This window comes from Pan troglodytes, chromosome 1 (assembly GCF_028858775.2).
Source record: "Pan troglodytes isolate AG18354 chromosome 1, NHGRI_mPanTro3-v2.0_pri, whole genome shotgun sequence".
NCBI classification, from domain to species: Eukaryota; Metazoa; Chordata; class Mammalia; order Primates; family Hominidae; genus Pan; species Pan troglodytes.
Window position 1 is genome coordinate 130,712,775 of NC_072398.2, and position 26,548 is coordinate 130,739,322.

Sequence of the window (26,548 nt, forward strand, 5' to 3'; positions counted from 1 at the left end):
AGCAATACAGCTGTAATTAAACCAAAGGTGTAATCCTTATAAAAGAATCCTATGTGTGTGTGCAAGTGGAAGAAAATGAAATAACAATCTCAAAAAGATATTACCACATGTAAATGTGACTATCCTATACAAGAACTGACTTCAATGTTAAAGGTTCTGATTTAAAATAAAAACATCTACAATACAGACTGGGTACGGTGGCTCACACCTGTAATCCCAGCACTTTGGGAGGCTGAGGCAAGTGGATGACCTGAGGTCAGGAGTTCAAGACCAGCCTGGCCAACATTCTCCTGAGGTCAGGAGTTCAAGACCAGTTCTGGCCAGCAGAACCCCATCTCTACTAAAAATATAAAAAATTAGCCAAGAGTGGTGGCGGGCACCTGTAATTCCAGATACTTGGGAGGCTGAGGCAGGAGAATTGATTGAACCTGGGAGGCAGAGGCTGCAGTGAGCCGAGATTGTGCCATTGCACTCCAGCCTGGGTGACAGAGCGAGACTCTTTGTCTCAAAAAAAAAAAAAAGAAAAGAAAAGAAAAGAAATCTGCAATATAAAATAAATACATATATTTTTTAAAAGGTAAACATTCACAGGTCAAGAATATAGAGAAAATATCTGTAATAAGAATGTTTAACACCAGAGAGTTTTCTTTGCACAAGGTCTCTCAGGTGAGAAATACTATCAAGAAACACACTGAGTTTTAATGAAAGCTTTGCAGTTCTTCTCCTTTGAATGTGTCAATCCAAGATATGGATGGCTAATCCACAGATAAACTCTACGACGTAGTAATAATAAAACTACTTGAACTAAGAAATAAGGCCAAATTAATCTCAGGAAAAAATACAATTTTTATGGCACAAAACTAAAGTTTGAAAGAGAAGATAGGATTATCTCCTGCTAAACGTTGATACAAACGTTCCCATTAGCTCTCAAGTTCTACTGCTGTTTAAAATACGTGACATGTGGGCTTTTTCTTGGACCTGGGCAATACTGAACAAAACGCAATGGAAAAGCAAACAGGGTGCAAATGAATCACATGGGGACAAGCCAACACACTGGCACCCCACTGTGGCCTGAAAGCAGCACCCACAAATGAGCCAGCAAGTGACACCTTCCTAACAGACTCCACGCCAGAGACAAGATATCCCACAAAGCCAGGGCCCATCCTGCTAGCTAATGGGGAGGGTGGGGAGGGAGAGCTCTGTCCACCCAGGAGGAGGGAGCCTGGCATGGGGAGCCCTGCTCCAAACCCGGGCCACGTGCTGCTCATTTCCATCTCTCTGGGTCTCTGGGAAACCGCAGCTTCCCATTTCTGCTCACATGTTCACAAAGTACCTCCACCTACTCAAATCTTAAACATAGAAACAAGGGCCTACAAAACGGCATTTTAATTTCTGTCAGAACCAAAGCCATACTCGTCTGAATAAGTCAGTTACAGCAGCACTAGGCACATGAAAAGAACAGTACCCTCCCCAACACCTACTAGATGATTAGCATAAAATGAGAGGGAAACCGGGTCTAGACCCAAAACCATGAGCACAGCACCACCCAGCGACACTAGGAGGAGCTGCGCGTGAGGAACTCGAGGCTCCAGCCCAGGGTGGCCCTAGTGATTTCTCCTCGCTGAAATCAAAGACCCAGTAAAATATCTGGAATATTTCCAGTATTATCCATACCGAAAGTTCGGAATGGAGTGGATTTTAAGCCTCCTCGAAGTCAAACAGCCAAGCTTAGAGCAAATGGTATGTCATATTTTCTGAGTAGCTGACATGGGGTTGCCAGATAAAATACAGAATGCATGTTCCCTGCAATATTTGGGACATATTTATACTTTTTGTTTTAAAAGTATTCATTGTTTATCTAACATTCAAATTTAATTAGGCAGCCTGTATTTTTATTTGCTAAATCTGGCAATCCTAAACCTTCTATAGTCTGAACAATTCCTGCCCCAAAGTATCCACCCCCAGAGATCAGAGATTTGCAAAACCAACTCTTTAAGTTTATTCCATGAGGCAGCATCACATCAGCAGCATTGTAAGCTAGCGGATTGCCCCTAGCAACAGGCATGGAAGACGCTCTGCTCCATGAAGCCAAAGACTAGCAGGGGAGGGAAAAGCAGAGACTGGAATGGGGGTCCAGATAACTGGGTCATAAAACAGAACCACGACAGTGCAAGAGGATGGAGAAGAGATGGGCAATTCTGAAAAAAAAACAAAGGAGAGAAGAAAACTAACAACCCTTGTCTCTTGAGAATTTTACCTGTTTAAAGGTGTTCCTGCAGCCTAAAGACACGGCTACTGTATTTCCCCTCATTGTGGCACGTGGGCCTGGAAAGGTAAGGTCTGAAAAACTGGCATATCAAGAAAGCCACACCACCACCAATTGTCCACACCCAAGCAATCGTTTCTTTAAGAAGGGGTTATTAAAATGAGTTTGTGTCCCAGTTGTCTGAAATTTAAAACTTCATTGTTTTTCTAAGACACTAAACAGGTTTTGTTTTATGTTATTTGCTCTTCCTTGGCCCGCCCCTTCGATAAGCACAGCCACCACCACCGAGGCCTTGCACACACCTTTGCAGTGAACGGCGATGGCCCCTTCGGTGTTCTCACAGATGTTCAGGAACCTTCGCACGATGTTGTCACTGGGTGTGCTGCCATCTATGAAGAAGAGGTCATAGTGCTCGAAGCCAGCGTCTGTGAAGCGCTTTGCCTCATAAATCTTTTTGTTTAGCCTCACAACTGCAGTCACATTATGCTTTTTGAAATAAGGAAAGTAGGCTTCAGGGGCGTGAAGAGGATAACCTAAAGGAACAAAGGAGCAGTAAGCAAAAGGCATGCATTTCATCTTCCACAACCCAGAAATACAAAACTCTCAACAATGAAGTGTATAAATCTCAACAAAGCTTGGGAGGAAAGTGTGTTGTGTGAGAGAAGAGGTCACAGCAAGCTCCTAAAAGCATCAATCTGCATAACTGTAAGCACCACAGGAGGTTAAAAAGAAAACTTCTGTAAGTACTGAAAATACATCACTAAAGTTCAAAATCTCAACCTCTTGATTCGAATCCTGGGAGCATACTCTTCCCACTCCCAAAACAAAAGCATTCTTGAGGTAATCAAATGTGCATAACAGACCTAGAATGGTTCTTGGTGACTTTATTCTCTCTTGAGCTTTATTCTCTACTTGACAAATAGTTTTCAACTACAGCTGAAGCTTTTTTGCCATATGTATAGTTTTAATTTGTAGTACAATGCTCCCCAGAAGCAATTATTAAGCACCTACTATGTACAAGTCACAATTGTGTATCATTTCAAATTCTCAAAACCATCTCTTAAGTATGGCTAATTCCATTTAACAGATTAAGAAACTAAAAGAGGGGGTGCTGGGAGGATATTGGTCAAAGAAAACAAAATTTCAGTTAGAAAGGAGTATGTCCCAGAGATCTATTGTACAACATGGTGACTATAATAACAATGTATTATATACTTTAAAGTCATTTAGAAAGTAAAATTTAAGTCTTCTCACCACAAAAAATGATAAATATGTGAATACTTAAGTAAGACTTGACTTAACCATTCTACGATGTATACATATTTCAAAACTTGTTGTACACCATAAATATATAATTTTTATCAATTAAAATATAAATTTTTTTTAGTTAAAAATAAAAAGAATAACTTTCGTGGACACTTCCTTTTTTTGAGGGAGGAAGATGCTCCACCTTTAAATCCCCTTTTATTTTTGAGTGGCTCCACCATCATGTGAGTATTCCTGGGAGCTACACAGTCAGCTGGGTTACAGACCTAGCCTTAGCTAATCAGCCAAGGCAACCACTGGGGGCTTTGGCCATTGCAGGCCTTGCAATGGCAGCTCCAAAAGTTCAGGGGACTAAGTTCCCAGCACACTGATGGCCACATCTGTAACCCATTCAGGATTCACTGATTCCCTAACATACCAGCTGAGTGCAATTATCTCAATTGGAACCCATTCATGATGGTAGGTTCCAGGGGTGGCGGCAGCCAGCAAAGTGAACCAGACTGTTTCCACGCTGTGTGCTTGGCTGTATTTCTTGCTGCCTTGGATCCCTGTTATGCTAGTCAGCTCTCAGCTCCAAGCCGACTCTTATGCTCTGTGACACTGGGGCTGGAGTCCATATACTATGCCCTACATTTCCCAGACTACCTTTCTATCTGGCTTCCTATTAGTTGTAAAAATGGGAGGCACTAAACCTCAACCTGAGGAGGAGGAAGGGAATTCTTCCTGTCCTCCTGGCAGCATCACTTCAGCAGCAGAAAACAGGAGCAACCAGAGCTCCCAGCTTACTTTGGCTCTCATGCCACCATCCTGCTGCACTCATCTCTGAGGCTGGAGCCCTCATGGTCTCCACTCCTCAACCCCCAAATCCAAACACCAGCTATGTGGCATTCCCTTCAGAGGTCAGAGCACCAGCCTTCTGGCTCCTCCTCAGAGCTCCCAGGTTCTGCTAACTCCACTTTTGTCCCTTCTGTCCCCCCCAGCCTTAAAGGTACTACCTGTTTTCTCCAACATATTCTGGTTTCTTCAGTGTTGCCTTTTTACTTTTTAGTCTTCTTTGAAATAAACTCCTTGTATTAAATGCTTTATGTTTGAAATGCCTAGCGTGGTTCCCATTTTCCCACTTGGTTCCTGTTCATCTTTTAAGCCTAGTTCTCCAGCCTTTTCTTAAAGTCTATGAGCTACCCAACATATTCCAAAAACTGCCTTTTACCAGAGTTGGACAGCCATAACTGGTACACTTGGCTAGGTCACACAAAGGATGAAGACAGAATTGGAAGGCAGGACCAATTAATCCACAGCTCAGATATGTGATTTTCACAGGCCATGTTGCTTTTGAGCAAACAGGTAAAACAGAGCTTAACTTAAAATCTTCTGTGTAGAAACAATAACCTACACAAACATGGAGAAAACATGCTTTTCTAACTGCAAAAATCAAGTCTGTTTTCCTAGTTGGTTTACTTGCTCAAATTATTTCCCTGCAACAGATTTATAGCCTAAAGCAAAAAAAGAACTGTAGTTGGCATTAAGAAGTAACGGTTTTTCTATCATGTGAGGAATGGGGAGGAGAAGGGCTCATAAACACCTGGGCAGCCTGCCCTGGGTGTGGCAGGCTGGTGAGAGCTTCTGCCTCTGGGTTGCTAGCATGCCTGGGACCTCCAAGACAGCACCTGTCAGACGTTGTGTTAGCAATTGGTTCGGTGCCTATCCCCTTCCTCCCTGCAACAAAGACTGCAAGAATCTCTCTTGTCATATATGAATTTCCATCATGAGTAAATGGCAGCATAGCTAATATGCCTAAATAGACTATTAAGAGAAACGATGTATACATCTTTTGAGAAGAAAACACTGGACAGAAATTGTCCAAATATGGCAACGGGGCACTGAAATAACAATAACAACAATAATTGCACCTAACGTTTATCAAGCACTTACTATATGCTAGCCACTATGCTAAGTGCTTTATGTGGATTATCTCATTAAAACCTACAATTACTCAATTTCTGGTGCCTGGAAAAGCTGGCCCATACACATACAGCTAGTAAGAGGTAGAGCCAGTATTTCAATCCTGGCAGTCAGATTCCAACACCCATGCTGGGGCTAATTTCAAGTAAGATTCAACTTGATTCTATCTGTTAAGACTCCAAATAAGAGAACATGATATGAACATGAGCGGTTAGAATTGGTGAGTAGGTTTTATAAAAATCCTTAAAACTGTTTAGAATAAATTATAACGAACAATGGAAATGTCCTATGACCTGTGAACAACTGTTTGTGGCTTTTACGGATGTACGTGGGTGCTTTTTGCGAGAGACTGGTTTTAGCAATGTGTATAATGTGCAGACCCAGAACTGATGGAGCCTTCATCCGACCCTTACTCCATCTGGCCACAAGATGGTGCGCTGGCATCACTGAACCACAACAAAGTCCTGGAGTTAAGCTGACCAAACACATGAACACGGTATCAGAGTCAAAAGAGATTTTTTTATTCATCTCTTCCCAGGCCCTCATTTTAAAGTTCGAAAACTGAAGAACAGCAGAGTCAAATGACTAGTTCACTCAGTCATTATTAAAAGTAAAAACTGCAAACTAAGCAGGCAAATGTAGAAAGACATAAAATCTGTTGATTAGCCAGCTAATGATAAAAATGTAACCATAATACCTGCTATCTAATAAACGCCTATTATGTGTGCCCAATACTCTGCAAGGTACTTCACATAACATCTCTAATCCTCACTAGGTGCCTGCAGTGAGGATCATATTTCTCCCACTGTGATATATAGGAAAACTGATGCTCAGAGAAGCTGTGGAACTCACTGAAGTTCACACAGCCAAAAAGGAACGGAGCCAGGCTTCAACCTGCCCAGGCTCTTTACTAAACAAGACACTGGGCTTCTCTCATTAAAGGAGCAGGCTGATGCCTCAAATGGTCGGGATTCTCAGTCTGAAGCTATCTGTGTGTGTGTGTGTGTGTGTGTGTGTGTGTGTGTGTGTGTGTGTGTGTGTGTGTTTAAATAGAAGTGAGAATGACAGTGACACTTAAGAGACATTTTTACAGAAAATCTGAAATCCAAAATATCTGTTTCATTCTGCTGTTATCCATCATTTATCAATTCAAAAATGTTTAACAAAAAAAAAGTAGGGCTCTTCTCTTCCCCATTGTCAAAACAATGTGAATCAAAATGGCTAAAAGAAACTCCTAGTGTTCCCTATTGACACAAACACACACTTAAGGCTCTTATAATACATTCTGCCCAGATCCCAAGATTTTAGAGCTTCCTTTAGCTACCTCCTAGCAACAGCTACTTGATCACTTCTTTAAAACCTCAGCTTTTCTAACGAGCCTCTAAAATGACTTTCAGCCTCCTCAGAAAAACACAGGTTTCTCAATTCAAAAAAAAAAAAAATTACCAAGATGTCACTGTAATTGGATCAGGTTTATTAATTCCATCACAAAATTATTTTCTCAACTTCAAAAAGCATTTACAAAGTTAAAGTACTTTACAAAAAAGTATAGTGAAGCTTCTAGTGAATATTAGATCTTAAAATGGAAATTCCAGTAAAATAGCAATATTTTACCAATGGCAGCCTTGAATGAAATTGTTCTAGGCATCATAAAAGCTGACAAAGGTGAGATAAATGTACTTTCAGATTTTTTTATGTCAATATGACAGGGCACAATACATGCATAGAATAAAATATGCATATAGAGCGATATCTTAAAGTGATTATTTCTTGATTATATGATGTTTTTAAAGAGTTTTACTCTTTATATTGCTTAAATTTCCTAGAGTGAGCATGTACATCCTCTATAATAAAATTTAAAACAACACAAAATTCAGAATTAAACAGACCACTGTTTGAATCCACACGCCAACAATTACTGGCCTATGAACCTGGACAAGTTAGGTAATTCCTGTAAGCCTCCAGCTTCTCTTCCATAAAATAAATACCACCTGCTCCAGAGGGTTGTTCTGATCATTAAATAGATGATGTGTATGCAAGAGGCTTAGCACCCTTCCTGGCAGCTAAGCGAATGGTGGCTATAATTTTTCCCCATATTAAATATAGGACCAAAAAATGTTTTAAATATTTTTGACACTTATAACTTATTATACAAAATTGCGTATCCTTTTATCTAACAATTTACAGAAGAAACTACAGCTGCAAAAAGATGTATGAACATCTATGCCAACCACAGCAGTTTTTAAAAAGTGAAAAACTTCATCTGGTTAAATAGATGATTAAAAAGGAAAAAAAGAGTAAGAATAAGAGATAAACAACTTAGATCTCATTCAAAAATAAATTAACAGGCTGGGCTCAGTGGCTTAAATCTGTAATCCTAGTGCTTTGGGAGGCAGGAGGATCGCATGAGCCCAGCAGTTTAAGACCAGCCCGGGCAACATAGAGACCTCATCTCTACTAAAAATTTAAAAAAAAAAAAAAAATCAGCCAGGTGTGGTGGGATGTGCCTTGTAGTCCCAGCTACTTGGGAGGCTGAGGCAGGAAGATCATTTGAGGACAGGAGTTCAAGGTTGCAATGAGCTATGATCACACCATTGCACTCCAGCTTGGGCAACAAAGCAAGAGCCTGTCTCTAAATAAACAAAAGCAAAAACCAAAAATAAATTAACACAATATGGCACAGTCATATGGTAGAACAAAATGCAATGCAGTCGTGGAAAATGATTACATGGATCTTCATTTACTGCTATAAAAAGAAGTCGTGATATGTTAAGTAAAGAAACCTGGCTGTAAGATAGTAACTATGTTATGATCCCACTTTTGTTAAAAAAAAAAATTTTCAAAATGCATGTATCCATAGAATATACAATGTCTATATACATAAAAACTTTTAAATGGCTTTTATATCTCTCAATTTCTCATTAAGAAAACGTAGTCAAACACATGAATCACAAATGGTGAAAGTCTTTCGACTTTGCCAAATATCCAACAACAAAACTACTACTGAAACAATATCCCTACTAACATTTCCTGGGCCTGAGTCAGATAATTTGCACAGAAAGCAGGTTTAATCAGTCTTATCTTGAAAGGCCAATTATCAGAAAGCAGTTTCCTCAGGCTCTCAACATGTAATTCCTAACAACCCAAAATGACAGAGGTTAATTATTGAATGTCCAGACCAAAAAAGATTATTTAGCAAGCTTATAAGTGAGAAGATCAAATTCTGACTTCACCATAGAGGTATCCTGTTTGTGAGCTTAACTCTCTAGACCTGGATTGCCCATTCGCACGGTAAAATCATGATTCAAGCAGAGTTCCCTATTAAATATGTCACAGGTATGAAATGATAAGCATATTTATGAAAGCTCAAATTATAAAACCTAAATGCATGAATAACAATATACAATGAAACTAGATTCTAGAATATGATGATTAAAGAAAAATAAATCTTTTTTTTTTTTTAAGAGACAGGGTTTTGCTATGTTGCCGAGGCTGGTCTTGAACTTCTGGCCTTAAGCAATCCTCCCACCTCAGCCTTCCAAAGTGCTGGGATTGCAGGCACATGCCACCATGCCCAGCTGAAGAATAAATCTAGACCAGAGGTTTCAAGTTAGGTTCCCTCAGAACACTGGTATTCCACTTCTACGGTCAGATAGAAAAAAGGGGGGGGGGGGATATTTTGTTCATGGATATTTTTTCAATTTTATGTACTTCTCTTGTAAATTATTCTTGAACCTCTGTTGTCTATCATTACTTGTTTTCTAGGGAATGTTAGTAGATAGAAAAAATTAGTAAGTACAAAATAAGTCTTAATGGGAAAACTTGCACAGCTGATCATGTTTCATTCAAAAGGTTTATTTTTAGTTTTGTTTTTATTTTTTTCCTAAATATGTATGCCCATGGCAATAAATTATGCTGCAAATAAGTAGTTTAACCACTGTCAGCTAGAAAATTGTACCTAGTTGTCACAATGGAACTAAGTGTATCAGTGTAGTGGCAATGTTTAGGAGCCCTCCTCTGGTTTGGAGTACCAGTTCTGCCTATTACTTTGTGACCTTGGGCAAATTCCCTACTAACAAGGCTCAATTTACTCCTCCCTAAAATGCAGATAACAATATCTGTATCTCATAGAGTTGTGTTGAGTGTTAAAAGAGATAAATGCTGTGATCTGTGTAACTATCACCTAAGTATTCAGTAAATGACAGATTGTCTTCATCATCATTATTCAACATGGTGTTACCCAAAGAACATCTTGATGTGTAGCACTCTACCAACAAATAAATCTGAGAACCACTGAAAGAATACAGCAATCTGCTTATGAGTTTGACCAGTTTGTTTCTCAGATTCTTCTCTAATAATTGGGGGTCAGGTAAAGTGAACATCCTATTTGTGGCAAGCTAAAAATTTGTTAAGTTCTAAAACAGTGATTATAGCTCCACCTACTGGAAATACAATATTTAACACACTATTACTACTGCTCAATTTTTTAAATTATGAATATTCTTTGGAGAATATTACCAAAGAAAATAATTATCTGAGGAAGTTAAGAAACTTAGAAAGATAAATCAAAATAAATGTTTGGATGGTAAAGGAAAAAAAAACCTACCATTCTCAATTTTGCTTTTAGGATGTGGTCCACTAAATGCTAAAAATTTTCCTGGAACAATCCAGTTGAAGTCACCATTTTCAACTCGCTGGCAGAATTTTGTAAGAAAAGAGAAGAAAAATATTTTATAATTCTTATACAATTTAGGAAACCCTTACAAATAAAACTGCTTTTCACTCTTAGTACTAATTAGACATACATGTAGACAAACATAGCTTAAAATAAAAACATGCACCTGATTCACAAAATGCTATTTAGGAATTCAATCTGCTTTAGAAAAACTTGTGTCTAGACTGTATGAAATGTTTAGAAACTTTTATTTATGGCAGAGGTATTTTGCATAAAATGTTTGTTTCCTGGCCACTCTGCAAAGAAATGAAATGAAAACAAACATTGCTTGTCCTGGCGATAAATAAGAGAAAATGGGAAATATGAAAACTTTCCATGAATGTAGTAAACATATTTTAAACAATGAAAAAACATCTGTAAATATCAAGCTCCTGATGAATACACTTCCAATTTTTTTTCTCTTTTTATAGGGCTGTTATCTCTTGTCAATGCCGATTTTTAGAGGGGGAAATGGCAAAAGGCAGGAGCTAGTGATATTGGTGCATCCATTCCACAAACCAGAGTCAGCCAAGCTGTACTCTGGAGGATAACAAGATTCAAGCAAGGGACATACATAGAGTCAGGTGCTCCTCCACTCCAGCTAATGAGACACCTTGTAGGAAAGCCAGCTGAACACAGCTGATCTTCCAACTGAATTTTCATGTGAAATCTCTCTTTTTAAAATGTTGACTTTTTAAATTAAGTTTTTAACTCCTATGAAACCAAATAAAACATGCCCATTGGCTGACTTTGAGCACCAGTTATCAGCCTCTAGTCTAAACACGCTAAGAGATCCTCAGAAAAGGCTTAAAAAGACCAAGAAAGTAGCCAAGCACATTCCCATGGCTCCATCATCTCCCCCATTTTCTTCCCTTCCCCATGTGCCTCCGAACCATGGGACACTGGGGCACGAGTAAGGTTACCCCAAATTTTGCAGTCATTAGAAGGCATTTGTGCAATGCATCACAAAATATATATATCACCTCTTCACTTACGCTGTCTTTACCACCACCACCCCCTCCCCACCTACCCCTACCCTTGCCCTCCTTGTCTCCATCCTCAGCGCAGGGAAGTAATGTTGTTCTCTTCACTGGGCCATCCGTTACCAACCATATAAAAAGCTTTCTCCCCCCATTATATGGCAAGGACCTCAATAGTAGAAAACTGACCCAATATAGACTCTGTACTCTACCATAAGAACACAATAAATATTTGTTAAACAAATTGGAATATGGCCATCAAAAAAAACTGGAGCCATTACTTTAATTACTTATATTACACATTATCATTTCCATGAAAATCAAAATTTGGCTATAAAATATAATTGTCATTTTTTAAATGCAGATTTTTTCCCAGTTATAAAAAATTATATGTGAAACTGTGCATACCATTTTATAAACATCTGAACTGCATTTAATCTAGTTGTAATAAACATAATATCTCCAGCTGGGCGTGGTGGCTCACGCCTGTAATCCCAGCACTTTGGGAGGCCAATGCAGGTGAATCACCTGAGCTCAGGAGTTCAAGACCACCCAGGGCAACATGGTGAAACCCCGTCTCTACTAAAAATACAAAAAAATTAACCAGGTGTGGTGGTGTGCACCTGTAGTCCCAGCTACTTGGGAGGCTGAGGCAGGAGAATTGCTTGAGCCCCAGCGATGAAGGTTGCAGTGAGCCGAGTTTGCACCATTGCACTCCAGCTTGGGCCACAGAGTGAGACTCCGTCTCAAAGGAAATAAAAAAAATCTCCAAAATGCCCTAAGTAAAATCTAAGAAACCCTGAGTGTTATGATTGCACATGTGAAATTAAACCTCAAGCATAGCTTCTATTTATAACAACTTAAATAAAGAATCTAATTATGGCAATTAAAATTTGCTTGTTTAAATAAAAGTCTCAAATTAATTATCCAATATCTCTCAAGTAATTATTAAGCTTAACACAGTATTTGAAAATCCAAGAATAAAGGTATGCACTAATCATCAAGAGACTAAAACCAATTCTTTATGAACAATAAAAGAAAACAGGTTTCTACGGTCACTATTTCTGCATCCTTGATCACCAAGTAGGTTAGATAAATACGCTCTGCAATATCTGCTTATTTGGATTACAGAAATCCATTTGGTTAAATAGCAACCTTTTATAATTAATCATATGGAGAGAGGCAAGGGGATCCCTAAGATACATTCATTCACAGAACCAAAAGAATATGTTTGCAAATCCTCCTACCCAAAAAGATAAATAGTAGATAATATTGGGTTATATTCAGCAGCCAGGATAAGGCTGATGGAATAAACAAGAAGATTTAGGTCTTAGACCTAAATCTGAGAAAAAATTAATAAGGAAGTTACAGCTTTTAACTGACCTAATATAATATACGCTTACTTTGGTAGTCTTCCAAAGTTAATATTTGTGCCTTTATTCATAGTGAATTATACAAATGTCAATGTTTATCAATAATAAAATACTTTATATGACCCAAGTTGGTTTTTCTAATTAAACACACACATACACTTCAAAGAAATCTAGATCAGACAGGAACTTAAGGTACTTTCCAACCCTACCACATTTTGTAAACAAATACCTAAGCAAGGATGAGGCAAGAGTATGATATCACCACTTCTGATCTAAAGCCTACTACCTACCAAATACTATGCAAAAAAAACTATAGATGTTCTTCACTGTAAGAAAAATCCAAAATAAAAAAATCTGAATTCCTGAAAGTGATACATTTAGGTGTTGTTATTCACCGTGCTATAGGATTCTCCAATCTACAAAAGATTCACAGCTTTCTTTTGAATAACTCACTCTCCTGGTGCACTCAAAATATAATTTGACTAAAAAACATGAATTTTTACAATTCCTTTTTTTTATCTGGAGATGGAGTTGCATTCTGTTGCCCAGGCTGGAGTGCAACGGTGCGATCTCAGCTCACTGCAACCTCTGCCTCCAGGTTCAAGCGATTCTCCTGCTTTAGCCTCCCAAGTAGCTGGGATTACAGGCACACACCACCAGGCCCGACTAATTTTTTTGTATTTTTAGTAGAGACCGGGTTTCACCATGTTGGCCAGGCTGGTCTCGAACTCCTGACCTCATGATCCACCCACCTCAGCCTCCCAAAGTGCTGGGATTACAGGCATGAGCCACTGCACCCGGCCAATTTTTATGATTTCTAAGAAATGCATCTGTGACTCTATAGTAATGGTCACAAATACATTTTTCTGTCCAAACACTGAGAACTATTTGACCTTTTTACTACTGTAATAAACCTACAATAAGATAGAAAAGATAGTCTTTGAGGTTGACGATTACAAGATTGATTTCCTATATCAACAGATGTGTTTTCTAGGAAAACATGCAGAAACAGTTTTGAAGCGCAATTCAACATTCATTTAGACATTTGCTGAGCCTTTATTATATATCAAGGACTGTAACTTGGTGTCAAACATAAAATAATAAAAAGCATTCTCTATGCTTTTACAGAGTCCAAAGGCAGGTGGGAATGACAAATAACAGTAACAAAAATGGCAGCAAATATGTGGATACCACTGACTCTGTGTTGAGCACTAGTGTATTCTATACAACTTACTTATCATAGCAACCCTATGAGGTAGATGTTATTTTCATCTTCGTTTTATCCATTAAAGAAAAAGTCACATTACACTTTGAACATGCGATACTAAAAGTACGTAAGAGGAATGACAGTGGCACAAAGACTATTTTGAAATTTAATAAGGTAGAACCACAATGGCATTTTAAAATTCATTTAAAAAGTGCCTTCTTTATATTTCCCTAACTTCTAAAACAACAAAACAGTGTTGACAGTATAGTTGTATTACATAAACGCGAATATGCTGTAAGGACAGGCACTTTATGAGCTTAAAGCAAAGTAAGTATTTGAATTATTTGGTTTAAGTTGACATGCCATCTGGCTTTAAATAATAATCAAACTCTAGATTATTAATTTAGACTTGCTTTTGAGGGAGACGGTGTGGTGGAGCAAAAGAGGAGTGTCCCATGTGGATGACTGCTTCACCTCTGCTAGCATCAGCTACAGCAGGGAGACAGTGGGGTTGGAAAACATGTGGAGGCCCATTCCAAAAGTCCAGATCAGTGAACACCTCTGCTGGTACAACAGCAGGGTGCAAAAATCCAGTGCACATTTGCAGATGCCACTCCAATGTTCAAGACGCAAAGATGATTTGGAGTCAGCAGCACAAACATAGTTGTTGAAACTTGGAACTGGATGCACTTAATCATACAAAGTGTGTATAACCAGAAATCATGAGGTCCTCAAGAACCCCAGCAAATCAGGGTGGGCAAAGGAAGAGAAAGGATTTGAGAGGGAGGCTGAGAAAGATGGCTAGCCATGGAGGGAGGAGAAATCCAAAAGACAGCACATTATAAATCAGGGAAGGAATGCGAATTAGAGAGCAACCACAGAATAAACCAAGTAGGAAGAAGAATAAGCATAGCCACTTGGTTTTACGAACCCTTGTGTTAGCAGGAACAGTTTCAGTAGAGGCCAGACCATAATTAGAGTCGAGACTGCTCTCTTAAGAAGTTTGGAGATAAAAGAAGGAAAAGATACCAAACAATCATTAAAGAGGAAGAAAAAAAAGCCATGGGGAATTGTTTAGGTCAGGGTAAGTCTCAAAACATTTTATAGACTTAACCAACGTGAGCTTTGAACCAGCAATGGGTGTAGCAGATACGGAAACACTGGGTCCCCTCACTTTTGCAGTTGCGGTGGCCAGGAAGTAATTTTGCTTCCTTAAACTTGAGGCTTTGGAGTGGTGTAATGAACACTACCAGACAGCTCCAGGAGAATGCTTCTTCTAATAGTTCTTCCAATATTCAAATTGCCACAGGAGGCGTACTTCCATAACTGCTCCAGGTGGTGAGGACATGCCCACATACTTGCATTCTGGGGACTGCTTGACCCCAGTCCTATGGCAGTCCCATTACTTCCAGTTCCATAATCCACCAACATGTAAAGAAGGCAGACCAAGCAGCATCCAGATTACATTTTAGTTTGCTGTACAAATTCTAATCCAAACAAAGTCTTGAAGCATCATAACTTCAGTGTTCAACAATATTGACTCCTGCTGTTGACCCGATGTGACTTGCTGAGAGACAGGAGGCCTAACAAACTTTACTATTTCTCAAGGTAGGTGCTAAAGAGCAATTGTTAGGACTCTACACCACCTGGTCAATCTGAAAATTTACTTATGCAGTGAAGGATGACAGAGTCAACCTGGAGATAGGTCCCCAGTCACATATTAAACTAAATTGATGTTCCATACAGAACTGGTCTTAGATTAAAACATCTAGCAATCTGTGTTGTAAATAACTGACTTAGAAACAAACAAAAAAAAAACCTCACTCTTGCAGCATAGATTGGCTGCTGATAAAAGAAACATCATTTGAAGAAGTTGTCTACCATGGTAAATTTGTCCCTTGGAATATTACTGCAAAATCAGAATGGATTCTTAATCAACATGTTTTAGGCACTTTCCACTGAAAACAGATCATATAAAATATCTTGAAATGTGCTATACTCCTGTTTTTAGTATTATTCACACATTTATTCATTAGTTCTTTCATTCCACAAATAATGACTGCCCACTATGAGTGTACTGTGCTAGTAGGTTACTTATTCAAACAAAGAAGAATAAGACACAGTTCCTGCCCAAAAGTACCCGCAGATACAGGAAAGACACAGATGTGTAAACAGAGTACCACACAAGGCTACATGAGAAGAGCTTCCATGGGGTTGAGAAGGACTTAACAGTCAACCATGTAAATACAGTGGACCAGAAAGAAGAGCTGATGGGCAGGAGGAGGGAGCAAGAGCATGTGCAAAAGCTCAGAAGCCGCCACCGGGTAAGCTGCGTGGATTTGGATATGGGGAGGGAGTGGAAAAGGACAAGGGTGGAGAGGAAGGACAAGCCCATGTCAAGAAGGGCCTTCTGTGCTGTAGTAAGGAGTCTGCATTTCCTCCACACCTTTAGTCAGTGTGGAGCCCATGAAGGGGAAATGATAAAACAGGGGAATGATATAATCAGACTTAATTTTTAAAACCTACACCCTGATAGTAATGTGAAGTCTTGATCGAAGAGGCCCAAGATCCAAGAAAGACTCAATCCCAGGCATCCAGAATGAACCCATGCTTTTTCACAAACAGTTCCCAGATGGGCTACATTGTAATGTGGCTAAAATAATGTGAAATCACTTTCTAGAATAGAAATGGTCTTTCCCCAAAAGAGCACCCTTTAGGTGAAGATAGCAATAATGATAACCTGTGAATTGCTTGAATATCTCAGGAACAAAATAGTCCACATTTCAGCCTGTCATGGATCAGTGAGAAATTTTGTATCACAACTAAATTGATAAGCATAAAAGTAGGGGCTTGAAGCAAGACTCAAATATGGCAACTTCTGCAGAATGAGGCACAAGAATACATGGATTCTATGGTACCAGGTGACAAGAGCAAAGGCTTTAACCCTACACATGGAGAGATGATATTACTGGTAGCCTCCTAAAAAACAAAAAAAGAAAAAGAAACATTGGGCCTAGCAAATATGTGGAGCAAACATGAGGCATTTAATATCTGTTCAACAAATGAACTGAAAAGCTATGAGAATGAGGCCATAAGGAGCATGGTGTGGCTACTTGACTTTCAAATAAGAAATGTTCATCTGCACACCATTATTTCTGTAAAACAAAGCTTCCTAGCCAGTGTGACCAGAATGGAGCTGCCTGGGCAGACTGGAGCAGCCAGAGTCCCCAGGCCACTTGCCAACAGCTATGAGCTATCATCACAGGGTGTTGAGCAAATATTATCATTTTCTCCATATGCCATGATGAAAAAACAAAAGGAAGCCCTGTGCAGTGACTGTTGTCAAGGCAGTAACAGGTGCCTCTGTCATCAGGCCTGCAGGCCAAATGTGGCTCTAACTTCTATCAAGACAATGGTAAAGAAATGGCCTGGGTTTGTTCACATTTAAAAGTACAGGATCAAGGCCACAATAGCTTGATATTCTGGAAAATATTCTCATAATTTTGTTTTTCACACCCAAAAATGGAATGAGTTATGGCAGGGGGCAGATAATGGCAGCTAGAAAATAGCTCAAAGAAAAAAAGTCAAAGTACTTTCTCAGTTTTGAAGTCATTTTTCAACTTTTATCTCCACCTAATCCCCAAATAGATATTTAAGGAGACTCCTTGAAATTGCATGGGCTGAATTTTGAATGGGGTAATAAATGTAAGCCACAGTGATGAGGAACCTCCGATGTTGCCACTGAAGCACCATTTCTCTGCATTTCTTCCCCCAAACCCAACTAAGAACAGGACACTGCTACCGCATCACACTTCCATCATCAAACCATGGCAAGCCTTTTGGTAAATAGTGGAAAGCCCTTGGGGACAAGCAAAATAACAAACTAGAGACATAACTTCAAATTCTCTCTGATAAATAATAACTGCTTAACAGTAGCATCATGAATGATCACTGGTGTTTGGGCAACATCTTGTTTGGTAAGGACAGCTATCCCCCAAAAAAACAGAAGAAAGCTGACTGAAGGTAGACTCTGTATATGGGTGCCACTTCCAGGTCTTACAAGCAGAGTATCAGCCTACACTAGCATTCACCACTAACTTTACTACTGAAGAGCATAGTTCTTCACATACCTACAGCTACCTAATTTAATTGAATGTTCAAGCTCTATCATCTTCATTATTTTTCCCTAGGACAAAAGGTCAACTTTCATTTTTCTGAACTAGATTTGAAATGGCTAGATTTCAAAGGAGTAAAAGTTCTCAAGGTTCTCAAGGTACGTATTCTTTGAGAATACCTTAAGAAGCTGTTGGAGAAGTACAAATGTTTTGACACTGATTCCTAGAGGAAGGTTTTGGACCACCATCTCACAGTTACTTTTCTGGACCTTCCCAGCATAGCTGCCCAAATTTCATGTCTGATCGGGGCAAATGTAAGGAACTGTACAGTTCCACAACAGCTTGCTAAAGGACCTGGAAAGACCACATTTTGGAAGATACTTTTCCAAGATGGAAGCCAACACCTGGTGTTGTTTATCAATACTTAATACAATGGGCCATTTTTAAGTCACATGAAAATAAAGCAAGAGCCTGAGGTATCTCACCTCGAGCTTTCTAAATAGAACAGGGCTTTGAAATTAACTCTCGTGTGAACAACAGATCACATGAAGCAAGGAGATATAACCTAGGCTTCATGTCACACTGATGGACTATGACAGTACATTGGCTAGCCTGTCCTTACAGAATCCATACTCTAGCTACATGTGGCTACTATGCACTTGAAATATGGCTAGTCTAAATTAAGATATGCTGTAGTATAAACTGCACACTGGAGGCCAGGCGTAGTGGCTCACACTTGCAATCCCAGGACTTTGGAAAGACAAGGTGGGCGGATTGCTTGAGTCCAGGAGTTTGAGACCAACCTGGGCAACATGGCGAAACCCCATCTCTACAAAAAAATACAAAAATTAGCAGGGCAAGGTGGCACACACCTGTGGTCCCAGCTACTCTGGAGGCTGAGGTGGGAGGATGGCTTGAGCCCAGAGGGTCAAGGCTACAGTGAGCCTAGGTTGCACCACTGCACTCCAGCCTGGGTGACAGAGCGAGACCCTCTCTCAAAAAAACACAATAAATAAAATAAATAAACTACATACTGGGTTTCCGAGGCTTAATTCAAAAAAATGTAAAATACATACATCATTAATAATTTTTGTATTGCTTACATGTTAAATGCTATTTTAGGTATATTACTAAATATGTAAACAACATATTTACAACAAGTAAAATGTATTGTTAAAACTAATTTCATGATATGACTTTCACATTTCTATTGGACAGCACTGCTTTAGACCCTGGAATTGCAGGAGGAAGATGCATATAACCTTTTGCAGGATGGGCAGAGGTTTATCTGTAGACTTTACACAACAAAGCATTTCCCACATTCTGTTGACCTCATCACTAGAAGCATTTATAAGTAGCACTCTTTCTATAAGATTCCCCTTTAATCTCACATAGAGATACAGTCTTATTGTTTTAGGCTTTTTTGGGGTTTTTTTGTTTTTTGTTTTTCTGAGCCATATCATTTACTAAATGTACTTTAGTAAAGAAAAGTTGCATCTTGAACATCCCCTAATCATCTAAGGCTTACAGTCTCACAAATTGCTGTCAACAATAAAATTTTGCTTTGAAAACTACACTGCCTTCACTGGAATACTGACTTTACTGGAGCTAATAAAATGTATGAATTCAGCTATTCCACAAGTTCACCAAATATCATACCCACTAGAACAGGGCAAACAGCAAGAGAAATCTGACAGGAAATGACTGGGCCCACAGATTGTCAGAAAAGAGTTCCTTTATTCATTTATTCCTTAAACATTTAAGAAATTAAGAAACTAAAAATTAAGAAATACCTACCACCTGCCAATCACAATAGTGGTTTTCTATTTTATAGGCTTTATAATAGAACAGATAAATCATTCTCAAAAAAAAGAAGTTGTTTGACAACATCAAGTCTTCACCAAAACTGACTGCTCCCCTCCCATCACCTAGATGGTTGTTGTCAAGGTGAAACCATGACTACCTTCTTGTCAGATTTTTGTTTGTTTGGCTGGTTGGTTTGCAAGAATAAAATTGCACTGTCTTCTTCAGGTTTTTCAAGATTTTTTTCAACTAACCCTCAGCATCACCATTAAAGTTAGACAGAGAGGAAGGAAGGAATAAATAAAACATCCACAAGTTTTCTCCTTGAATTGTTCCTTCTTCTCTCTCACCGCTTCCAACCCCCTCCTGCCTCCATCTCTCCTTTAATTGAAATGGCTTTAGTGTTTGGCTGTATATTTAATAATTAATACAATGGGCCATTTGCATTCTTCATGTTCATATACATGGGGCAGAGATCCAGGTTTTGGGGGGGTCTGAAACTCACCTAATTTGAGGGTCCATCTTAGAGTAAAAAATTATTAACACAAAATTGGGTATAGGACTGTAAAAGGTGCCCATACAAGTTGAGGGGGTGAGGCTCTCTAAAATTTAAGCTTCATTAGCTTCAAAGTAAGTCACCTCTGGTCATATAATGTAGATACCTACATGTGTGGGCTAGGGAGTGTCTTACTATTGTTTGTTTTATTACAAAGATGGATTTTATTAAAGCACTCTTCCATATCCTTTCTCTTCAACAAACATTATAGAAATCATTCCAAGATAAGTGGTATAGCTCAATTCATTTTTTAAAATGACTGCATAACATTCAGTGATTTAGATGTACTACAAGTTATCTGACCTTCTTTCTTATAAGTACATATTCCCTTTGTTTCTAATTTGGGGATTTTAGAGGGGAATCTTTTTTTGTCACTACTAAAAATGCTTTTATGGTATTAAAAAAAACTCTCTTTGGGTTTTTTTCATAAATTGCATTAAATGTATTAATTTTGGGAAAAGTAGCAGCTTTATGATGTTGTCTTTCTATCCAAGAACAAAGTATATGTTTTTCTATTTGGTCATAATTCCATCCATAGGGAATTTGCAACCTAATAAGGAAAATTAGGCTTGTACACAAATAGCCATGATATAAGAAAAATGGAAAGTACAAATTGTAACACATGAAACTGAAGGCAGGGAGGAAGAGTACTCCAGAGGTGAGATGTAATCTGTGCAGGATTTTAACACAAACGAAATGGAGGAGGGGGAGGTTAAAAGGATGGGAATCTGGGGAAAAGCAACCTCAGCCAAGCAACAGGGATATTCAAGAAACAGTAACTAAGCAGTTTGAGGAGCTGGAACACAGAGTACGTACAGTGAAGAAACAGGAGATGCGGCTAGAAGGGTAGGCTGGAGCTCATCACAGCTAAGAATGCCAGGACAGGAGAGTTTATCCACATTTCAGCAGGGCAATGGGAGAAACAGCCGGTTTGGGGCCAAGAACAAGACAAGCAAGATGAGAACTCTATTTTAGGATCACTCAGGTGTGTGTAAGGCAGCCAGGGAGGAGAAGGGCCGTGCTCAGTTAGAGAACTATTAAAATGAAAGGTCCACAGGAAAAGATGTGAGACCTGAGTCAGAGGGAAGGAAGTGAGAACAGAGAGGAAAGACAGATATAATTAATACATCCTGTGGCACCAGTAGAAGTGATCCGAATACTCACTAGGTTAGGGAGGAAAACAGCAATGTTTCTAGCCTTGAGCCTGGGTGCTCAGTAGGATGGCAATGTGGTAACACACACAAAGCAGAGGACCATGTTTGGGTAAAAGATGATCAGTTTCTTTTCAGATATGTTGCATTTAACATGGAAACAGAATAGCCAAACAGCCCTATTCTAGACTAGGGCCCCAAATGTGAGGGCTGCCCTTATCTTACTAAGGATAGAGATAAATTGTATTACTCCTCTGGGGAAACCCAACGGATGAGTTCACCTTCCGAGAATGTCGAACCTACTCACATTGTACAGGCTTCTCATCTTTCAGAAAAAGTTAATGACTTCTAGACTCCTCCTTATCCTACTCTGCTTCAACATCTCCTTACAGCGCAAACCAGCTTGGAGATAGCCTTTGCCTGCATTTTGAGCAGTCAAGACATTAATCAAAAGTCTTGTAATGATGCCATGGGGAAAAAAAAAATTCAGCGAACTTTTAGAACTAAGTAAATTCAGCCATATTTCAAAATAAAATTTATACAATCAAAAATATTATAAGGGGGCTTGGCATGGTGGCTCATGCCTGTAATCCCAGCACTTTGGGAGGCCGAGGCAAGAGGATCACTTGAGCTCAGGAGTTCAAGACCAGCCTGGGCAACATGGTGAAATCCTGTCTTTAAAAAAAAAAAAAAAAATTAGCCAGACATGGTGGCATGCACCTGTAATTCCAGCTGCTTGGGAGGCTGAGGTGGGAGGATAGCTTGAGCCTGGGGAGGCAGAGGTTGCAGTGATCCGAGATTGTGCCACTGCATTTCAGCCTGGACAAAAGAGCTAGACACCACCTCAAAAATAAATAAATAAAAGGTACAAATTCAGTTTTATTTTAAATAAAACCTGATTTCTAAAATAAAAGTAACATAATTTTACTATCCTACTTAGATTTTTCTTATAAACTAAAGGTGCAAAGTGATTGTATATAAATGAGAGAATATATATAGATATGTTGTTTTTCCAAAATAAAATTTTGGTGACTCCTGATTCAAAGGAAATAACCAAGGCTGAAAGGACAAAACTGACCACTATGGAAAACTCCAGAATGCTTTCATTTAGCACCCACTCGATTTGCAATACATGAGTGTGACAGGGGGAAAAAATTAATCAACATGAAATTATGTTTTGTAAAAAAAATTAAATGTACAAACCTCATAATGTTCATATTCATCCACATCAAATGTCTCAAAGTCAAAAAATCCATGTTGTAATCCCTAAAAGCAGAATTTGAATTAGTTTTTCCATGCTAAATTGATAAACTCTACTCATCATTTCTGGAACTCCTACTTACAGAAATGATCCTCACTAATCTGAAGAGACAGCTTGAAACCTTTGATGTTTAATGCATATCTAGAAATCTTTTTATAAAACTGGTTATACTGCATTAAGACTGTCTTACTAGAACTAAAAAAACACTTAGAATAACATGAAAAAGCCCCACAAAAGATGCCTTGGTTTCTAATTTACATCAGTTTTGTATGTAAAATTATATGTATACAAAATGAAATAAAACAAATTTATAGTTAGAACCTGTTGGGAACTAGACCTAACTATGACAGAATAGATCATAGTGATTAACTTCTTTGTTAGGAGAAGAAAAATCAATTATTCTTATGAGTTTTTGTCTTCCTTTTATCATAGGGAGATATTTAGCCCCCCAAAAAAACCCTGCATCTTTTACTGTTTTTTTCTTCCTTAATATTTCTACTTAATAGGTCCTTAATAATATTTGATGAGAGAATATATATATTTATATATAATATATAGTATATATTTATATATACAATACAGAATATAGTATATTTATATATACAATACATAATATATATGTAATATTTCTTAATATTTCTACTTAATAGGCCCTTATTTGTTCCTAAAACTCTACCTTGGGAGAATCTGTTTCATGAGATAGTTTCTGACAAAGTAGAATTATACTTGACTGCTCTTACAATTTAAAAAAAAAAAACATATTTTTATCACAAAGTAAAAGTCATACTCAGTTTTGTAAACAATGACTTAGAACTTTTAAAAACTATCCAGCTAGCTCAGATCTAATATTTTAAAGAGAACAGAATCTTTTATTTTATAAATCATGAAGCTATACAGATTACAACAGAATACAAAACCACAGGTACATTTAAAAGTTACATGATCAAGTCATTAAAAATAGAAAAAGAATCTAGCAAGCCAAGCTCCAGTACATCTATCAGTGTTTTTTCAAAACACAGAACATGCGCCATCAGCATCAGAAACACTTAGGGTAATTCATATGAAAGAAGCAGACTCCTGGGCCCCACCCCAGAACTATCAAATCATATTCGCTGTGGTTGGGGCCCAGGATCACCATTTTCAGCATAGCTTCCCAGGTGATTCTTAGAAATGCAAAATTCTGATAACACTGGTTTAAACAACCCCTACAGAATAAGCAGAACAAATTATTTAAATTAGTCCATTCTAAAAAAAAACAAAAAAAAACTGAGTTCATCCATATGCACCTTTCCAGACAAAAAAGTGAGAAAAATATATAAACTCTCTGAAGGATTCACTTTTTTTTCCTCTGTATTTTCAAAGGGTTTGCTTATATCCATGTATAGTAGTTCACATAACATGGAATATAAACTATACTTATGACAATGCCAATACATTAAAATCAGAGAAATGTGCTCCCTAAAAAGGCAAAAATGTGGCCATATTCTGTATAGGTTCTTGGAATGGTACTACTCGTTGCCACACAAAAATAGCCCAGAATATGGTGCCTTATGTAAAAGAATGAACTTACAGGAAATGTCTCAGGTGCTTAAAGACATGCTGCACAATCTATCAGATCCTCCAAAATCTCATTTGTCTTTGAGTTAACCCCAACATTTGATGAAACAAGTTTACATACCTTTCCTCTACAACAGGAAGGATGGCACAACTTTCTATACTGAGTTACTAATTACCATAATTACAGGCCGCGATATTCCAGTGTGAACTCTTTCTAAATTTTTTAAGTGTTATAAAACAAATGGCCTGTAGCAGATGGTAGAAAAGGCAAAATAATAATAGTGACGATAAATAAATTATTTTTTCCCTCAGGCATATTTTCCAAATGCTATAATCAACAGTTATATGTTGGGTAACGTCTCCATAGAAGCTCTTAACTGGCATTACTGGAAATGCACCTTGGCAATATTGTTGCAAGAGTGGGCTAGAGTATCTCTGTAGTTGTTTAAGTGGAAAGAAAAATATTTGAAAACTATTTTAAAGTTTGATAGGGTTTAAATTCATTTTAAATGAAATAGAAACAACCATGTATAAAACAGGTAGCACATTTATCACACTAATTTTCTCAACTCAAAACACAGCAAAAATCAGTTTTATATTACATCCGAGAAATGAACTAGAATTGCTACTGATAATATATTTATAGTCCATGTGACATTATTATATATGTCCTATGATCAATAGGTTATGTAATATGTACATTCCTGACTGATAATAAACCATAGTTATATGTTCGAGATTATGTACTTTGAGCCCTCATTAGAATTTACAGTATAGCTTGGATAACTTCTCAGATTGTGAATTTATGTTACTAAAACATGTTCCGAGAGCTCTCAGAAATCTTCTAGTTTAACTTCTCCATTATATACAGAAATAATTAAATAACTATGACTTGGTTCTCAAACTTTGGAGTGCATCAAATCACCTGGAGAGGTTGTTCAAATACAGACCGCAGGGCTCCACCCCCAGAGTTTTTGTTTTAGTGGGTCTGGGGTGGGACCAAGCAGCAGAGGAGCACAGTGGCTTAGATAACTTCCTGACTCTCCCACACCAAGATCAAGCCTGATAATGAAGCTAAGCATGTGACAAAGCAATGTCACAGGCACTGCAGCTGATAGTGGTGATAAATCTGCCCTGGAACACAAATAGTTTAAACGACAAAGAAAGGCCCCTGCCACTCCCTCCTCCCAGTTTTTCCTGGTGTTTGTATTTTACAAATCAATCATCCTTCAAGAAGTGAAAAGCCTTCTACTTACTGGCTCCCCTTTCTTCCCTCCAATAACAAATAAGGATGTTGAGATTATTCCTTTCTCATATTTTTTTAAACTACTGTGTCAACTACAGCAAGGAGAATTGTTATTACCTTTCTGATTCCCTGCAAACAGTCGAGAATGGTGAGATTGTAAGTGCAATTTCCAAAGGAAGCATCCCTATAAACATAAATAAACTCAACATTAAAAACTTGCATTTAGAACATTCAAATAATAAAATATAACACCAAAGTCAGCTGGAGATGTGCTTGTTTGGCTTCACAGCTATCAACATGGTAAACTTATATAATACATTAGATCCTACTAATTAACTACCACACTTAACTGAAGCACTTCTGAAATTGCTTTAATCCAAGAGGCTGATTTAAGAGCCTGCGTTCCTGAGTCCGACTGCCTTAGTTCCACTTCCAATTCAACCAGGTACTGCACAGGAACTTAAGCAAGTTATTTTACCTCTATGCTGAATCTTGGTCTCCTCATCTGTGAAATGAAGTTAATGATAGCAGCTATCACTCATAGGACTGTTGTCAGATTATGTTTTTTAAAATATGTAAAGTCCTTCATATAGTGGCTGGTACATAGGAAGCACTTCATAAATATTATGACTATTCTTATTATTAACAGTGAATTGGACTGTTTGATTAAGTAAAACATTCATCACTGCAAGAGGTATTCTGGCAGAGGAATAACCTCCTGTCAGGAATATGATAAAAACAAGCTTAAAAGATAGGAGAGACAATGTATGTAGGCCAACAGAACCTAGCAGGTGTTTTCATGGATTAAATGCCATCCTTCCCCTACAAAAAAGAAAAGAAAAGAAAGAAAACAGGAAAATGTAGTCAGGCTTCCAAACAATCTCCTCTGAGCCACTGGGAGCCACGAGAGCTTCTAATGCACCATGAAGTACTCCTTCAAAAGGAGTGGGAACCTACCGTGGTGAAAATTGAGTGCTTCATACTTTATTTAAGTTTTTAGAGCAATTTAGCAGACCTGCTTTAGGCAACATAAAACTAAAGTATCAAGTTCAGGTCAGTTAAGCAAGAACTGGCACCAGAGCTTTAACACT

General features: G+C 38.2%; 1 protein-coding gene across 23 annotated transcripts in view; it reads right to left on the bottom strand.

Moving 5' to 3' along the window:
* Positions 1–26,548, bottom strand: part of CDC14A (cell division cycle 14A) — a 176,012-nt gene that overhangs the window by 54,823 nt on the left and 94,641 nt on the right. For 18 of the 23 annotated variants that reach the window (XM_063781289.1, XM_063781316.1, XM_009426295.5 and 15 more), the window contains 4 exon segments: positions 25,575–25,641; positions 22,597–22,659; positions 10,101–10,188; positions 2,569–2,799 (listed from right to left, as the gene is read on the bottom strand). In XM_063781289.1, the coding sequence (XP_063637359.1) occupies positions 2,569–2,799; positions 10,101–10,188; positions 22,597–22,659; positions 25,575–25,641 (449 nt within the window). 23 annotated transcript variants of the gene reach the window in all.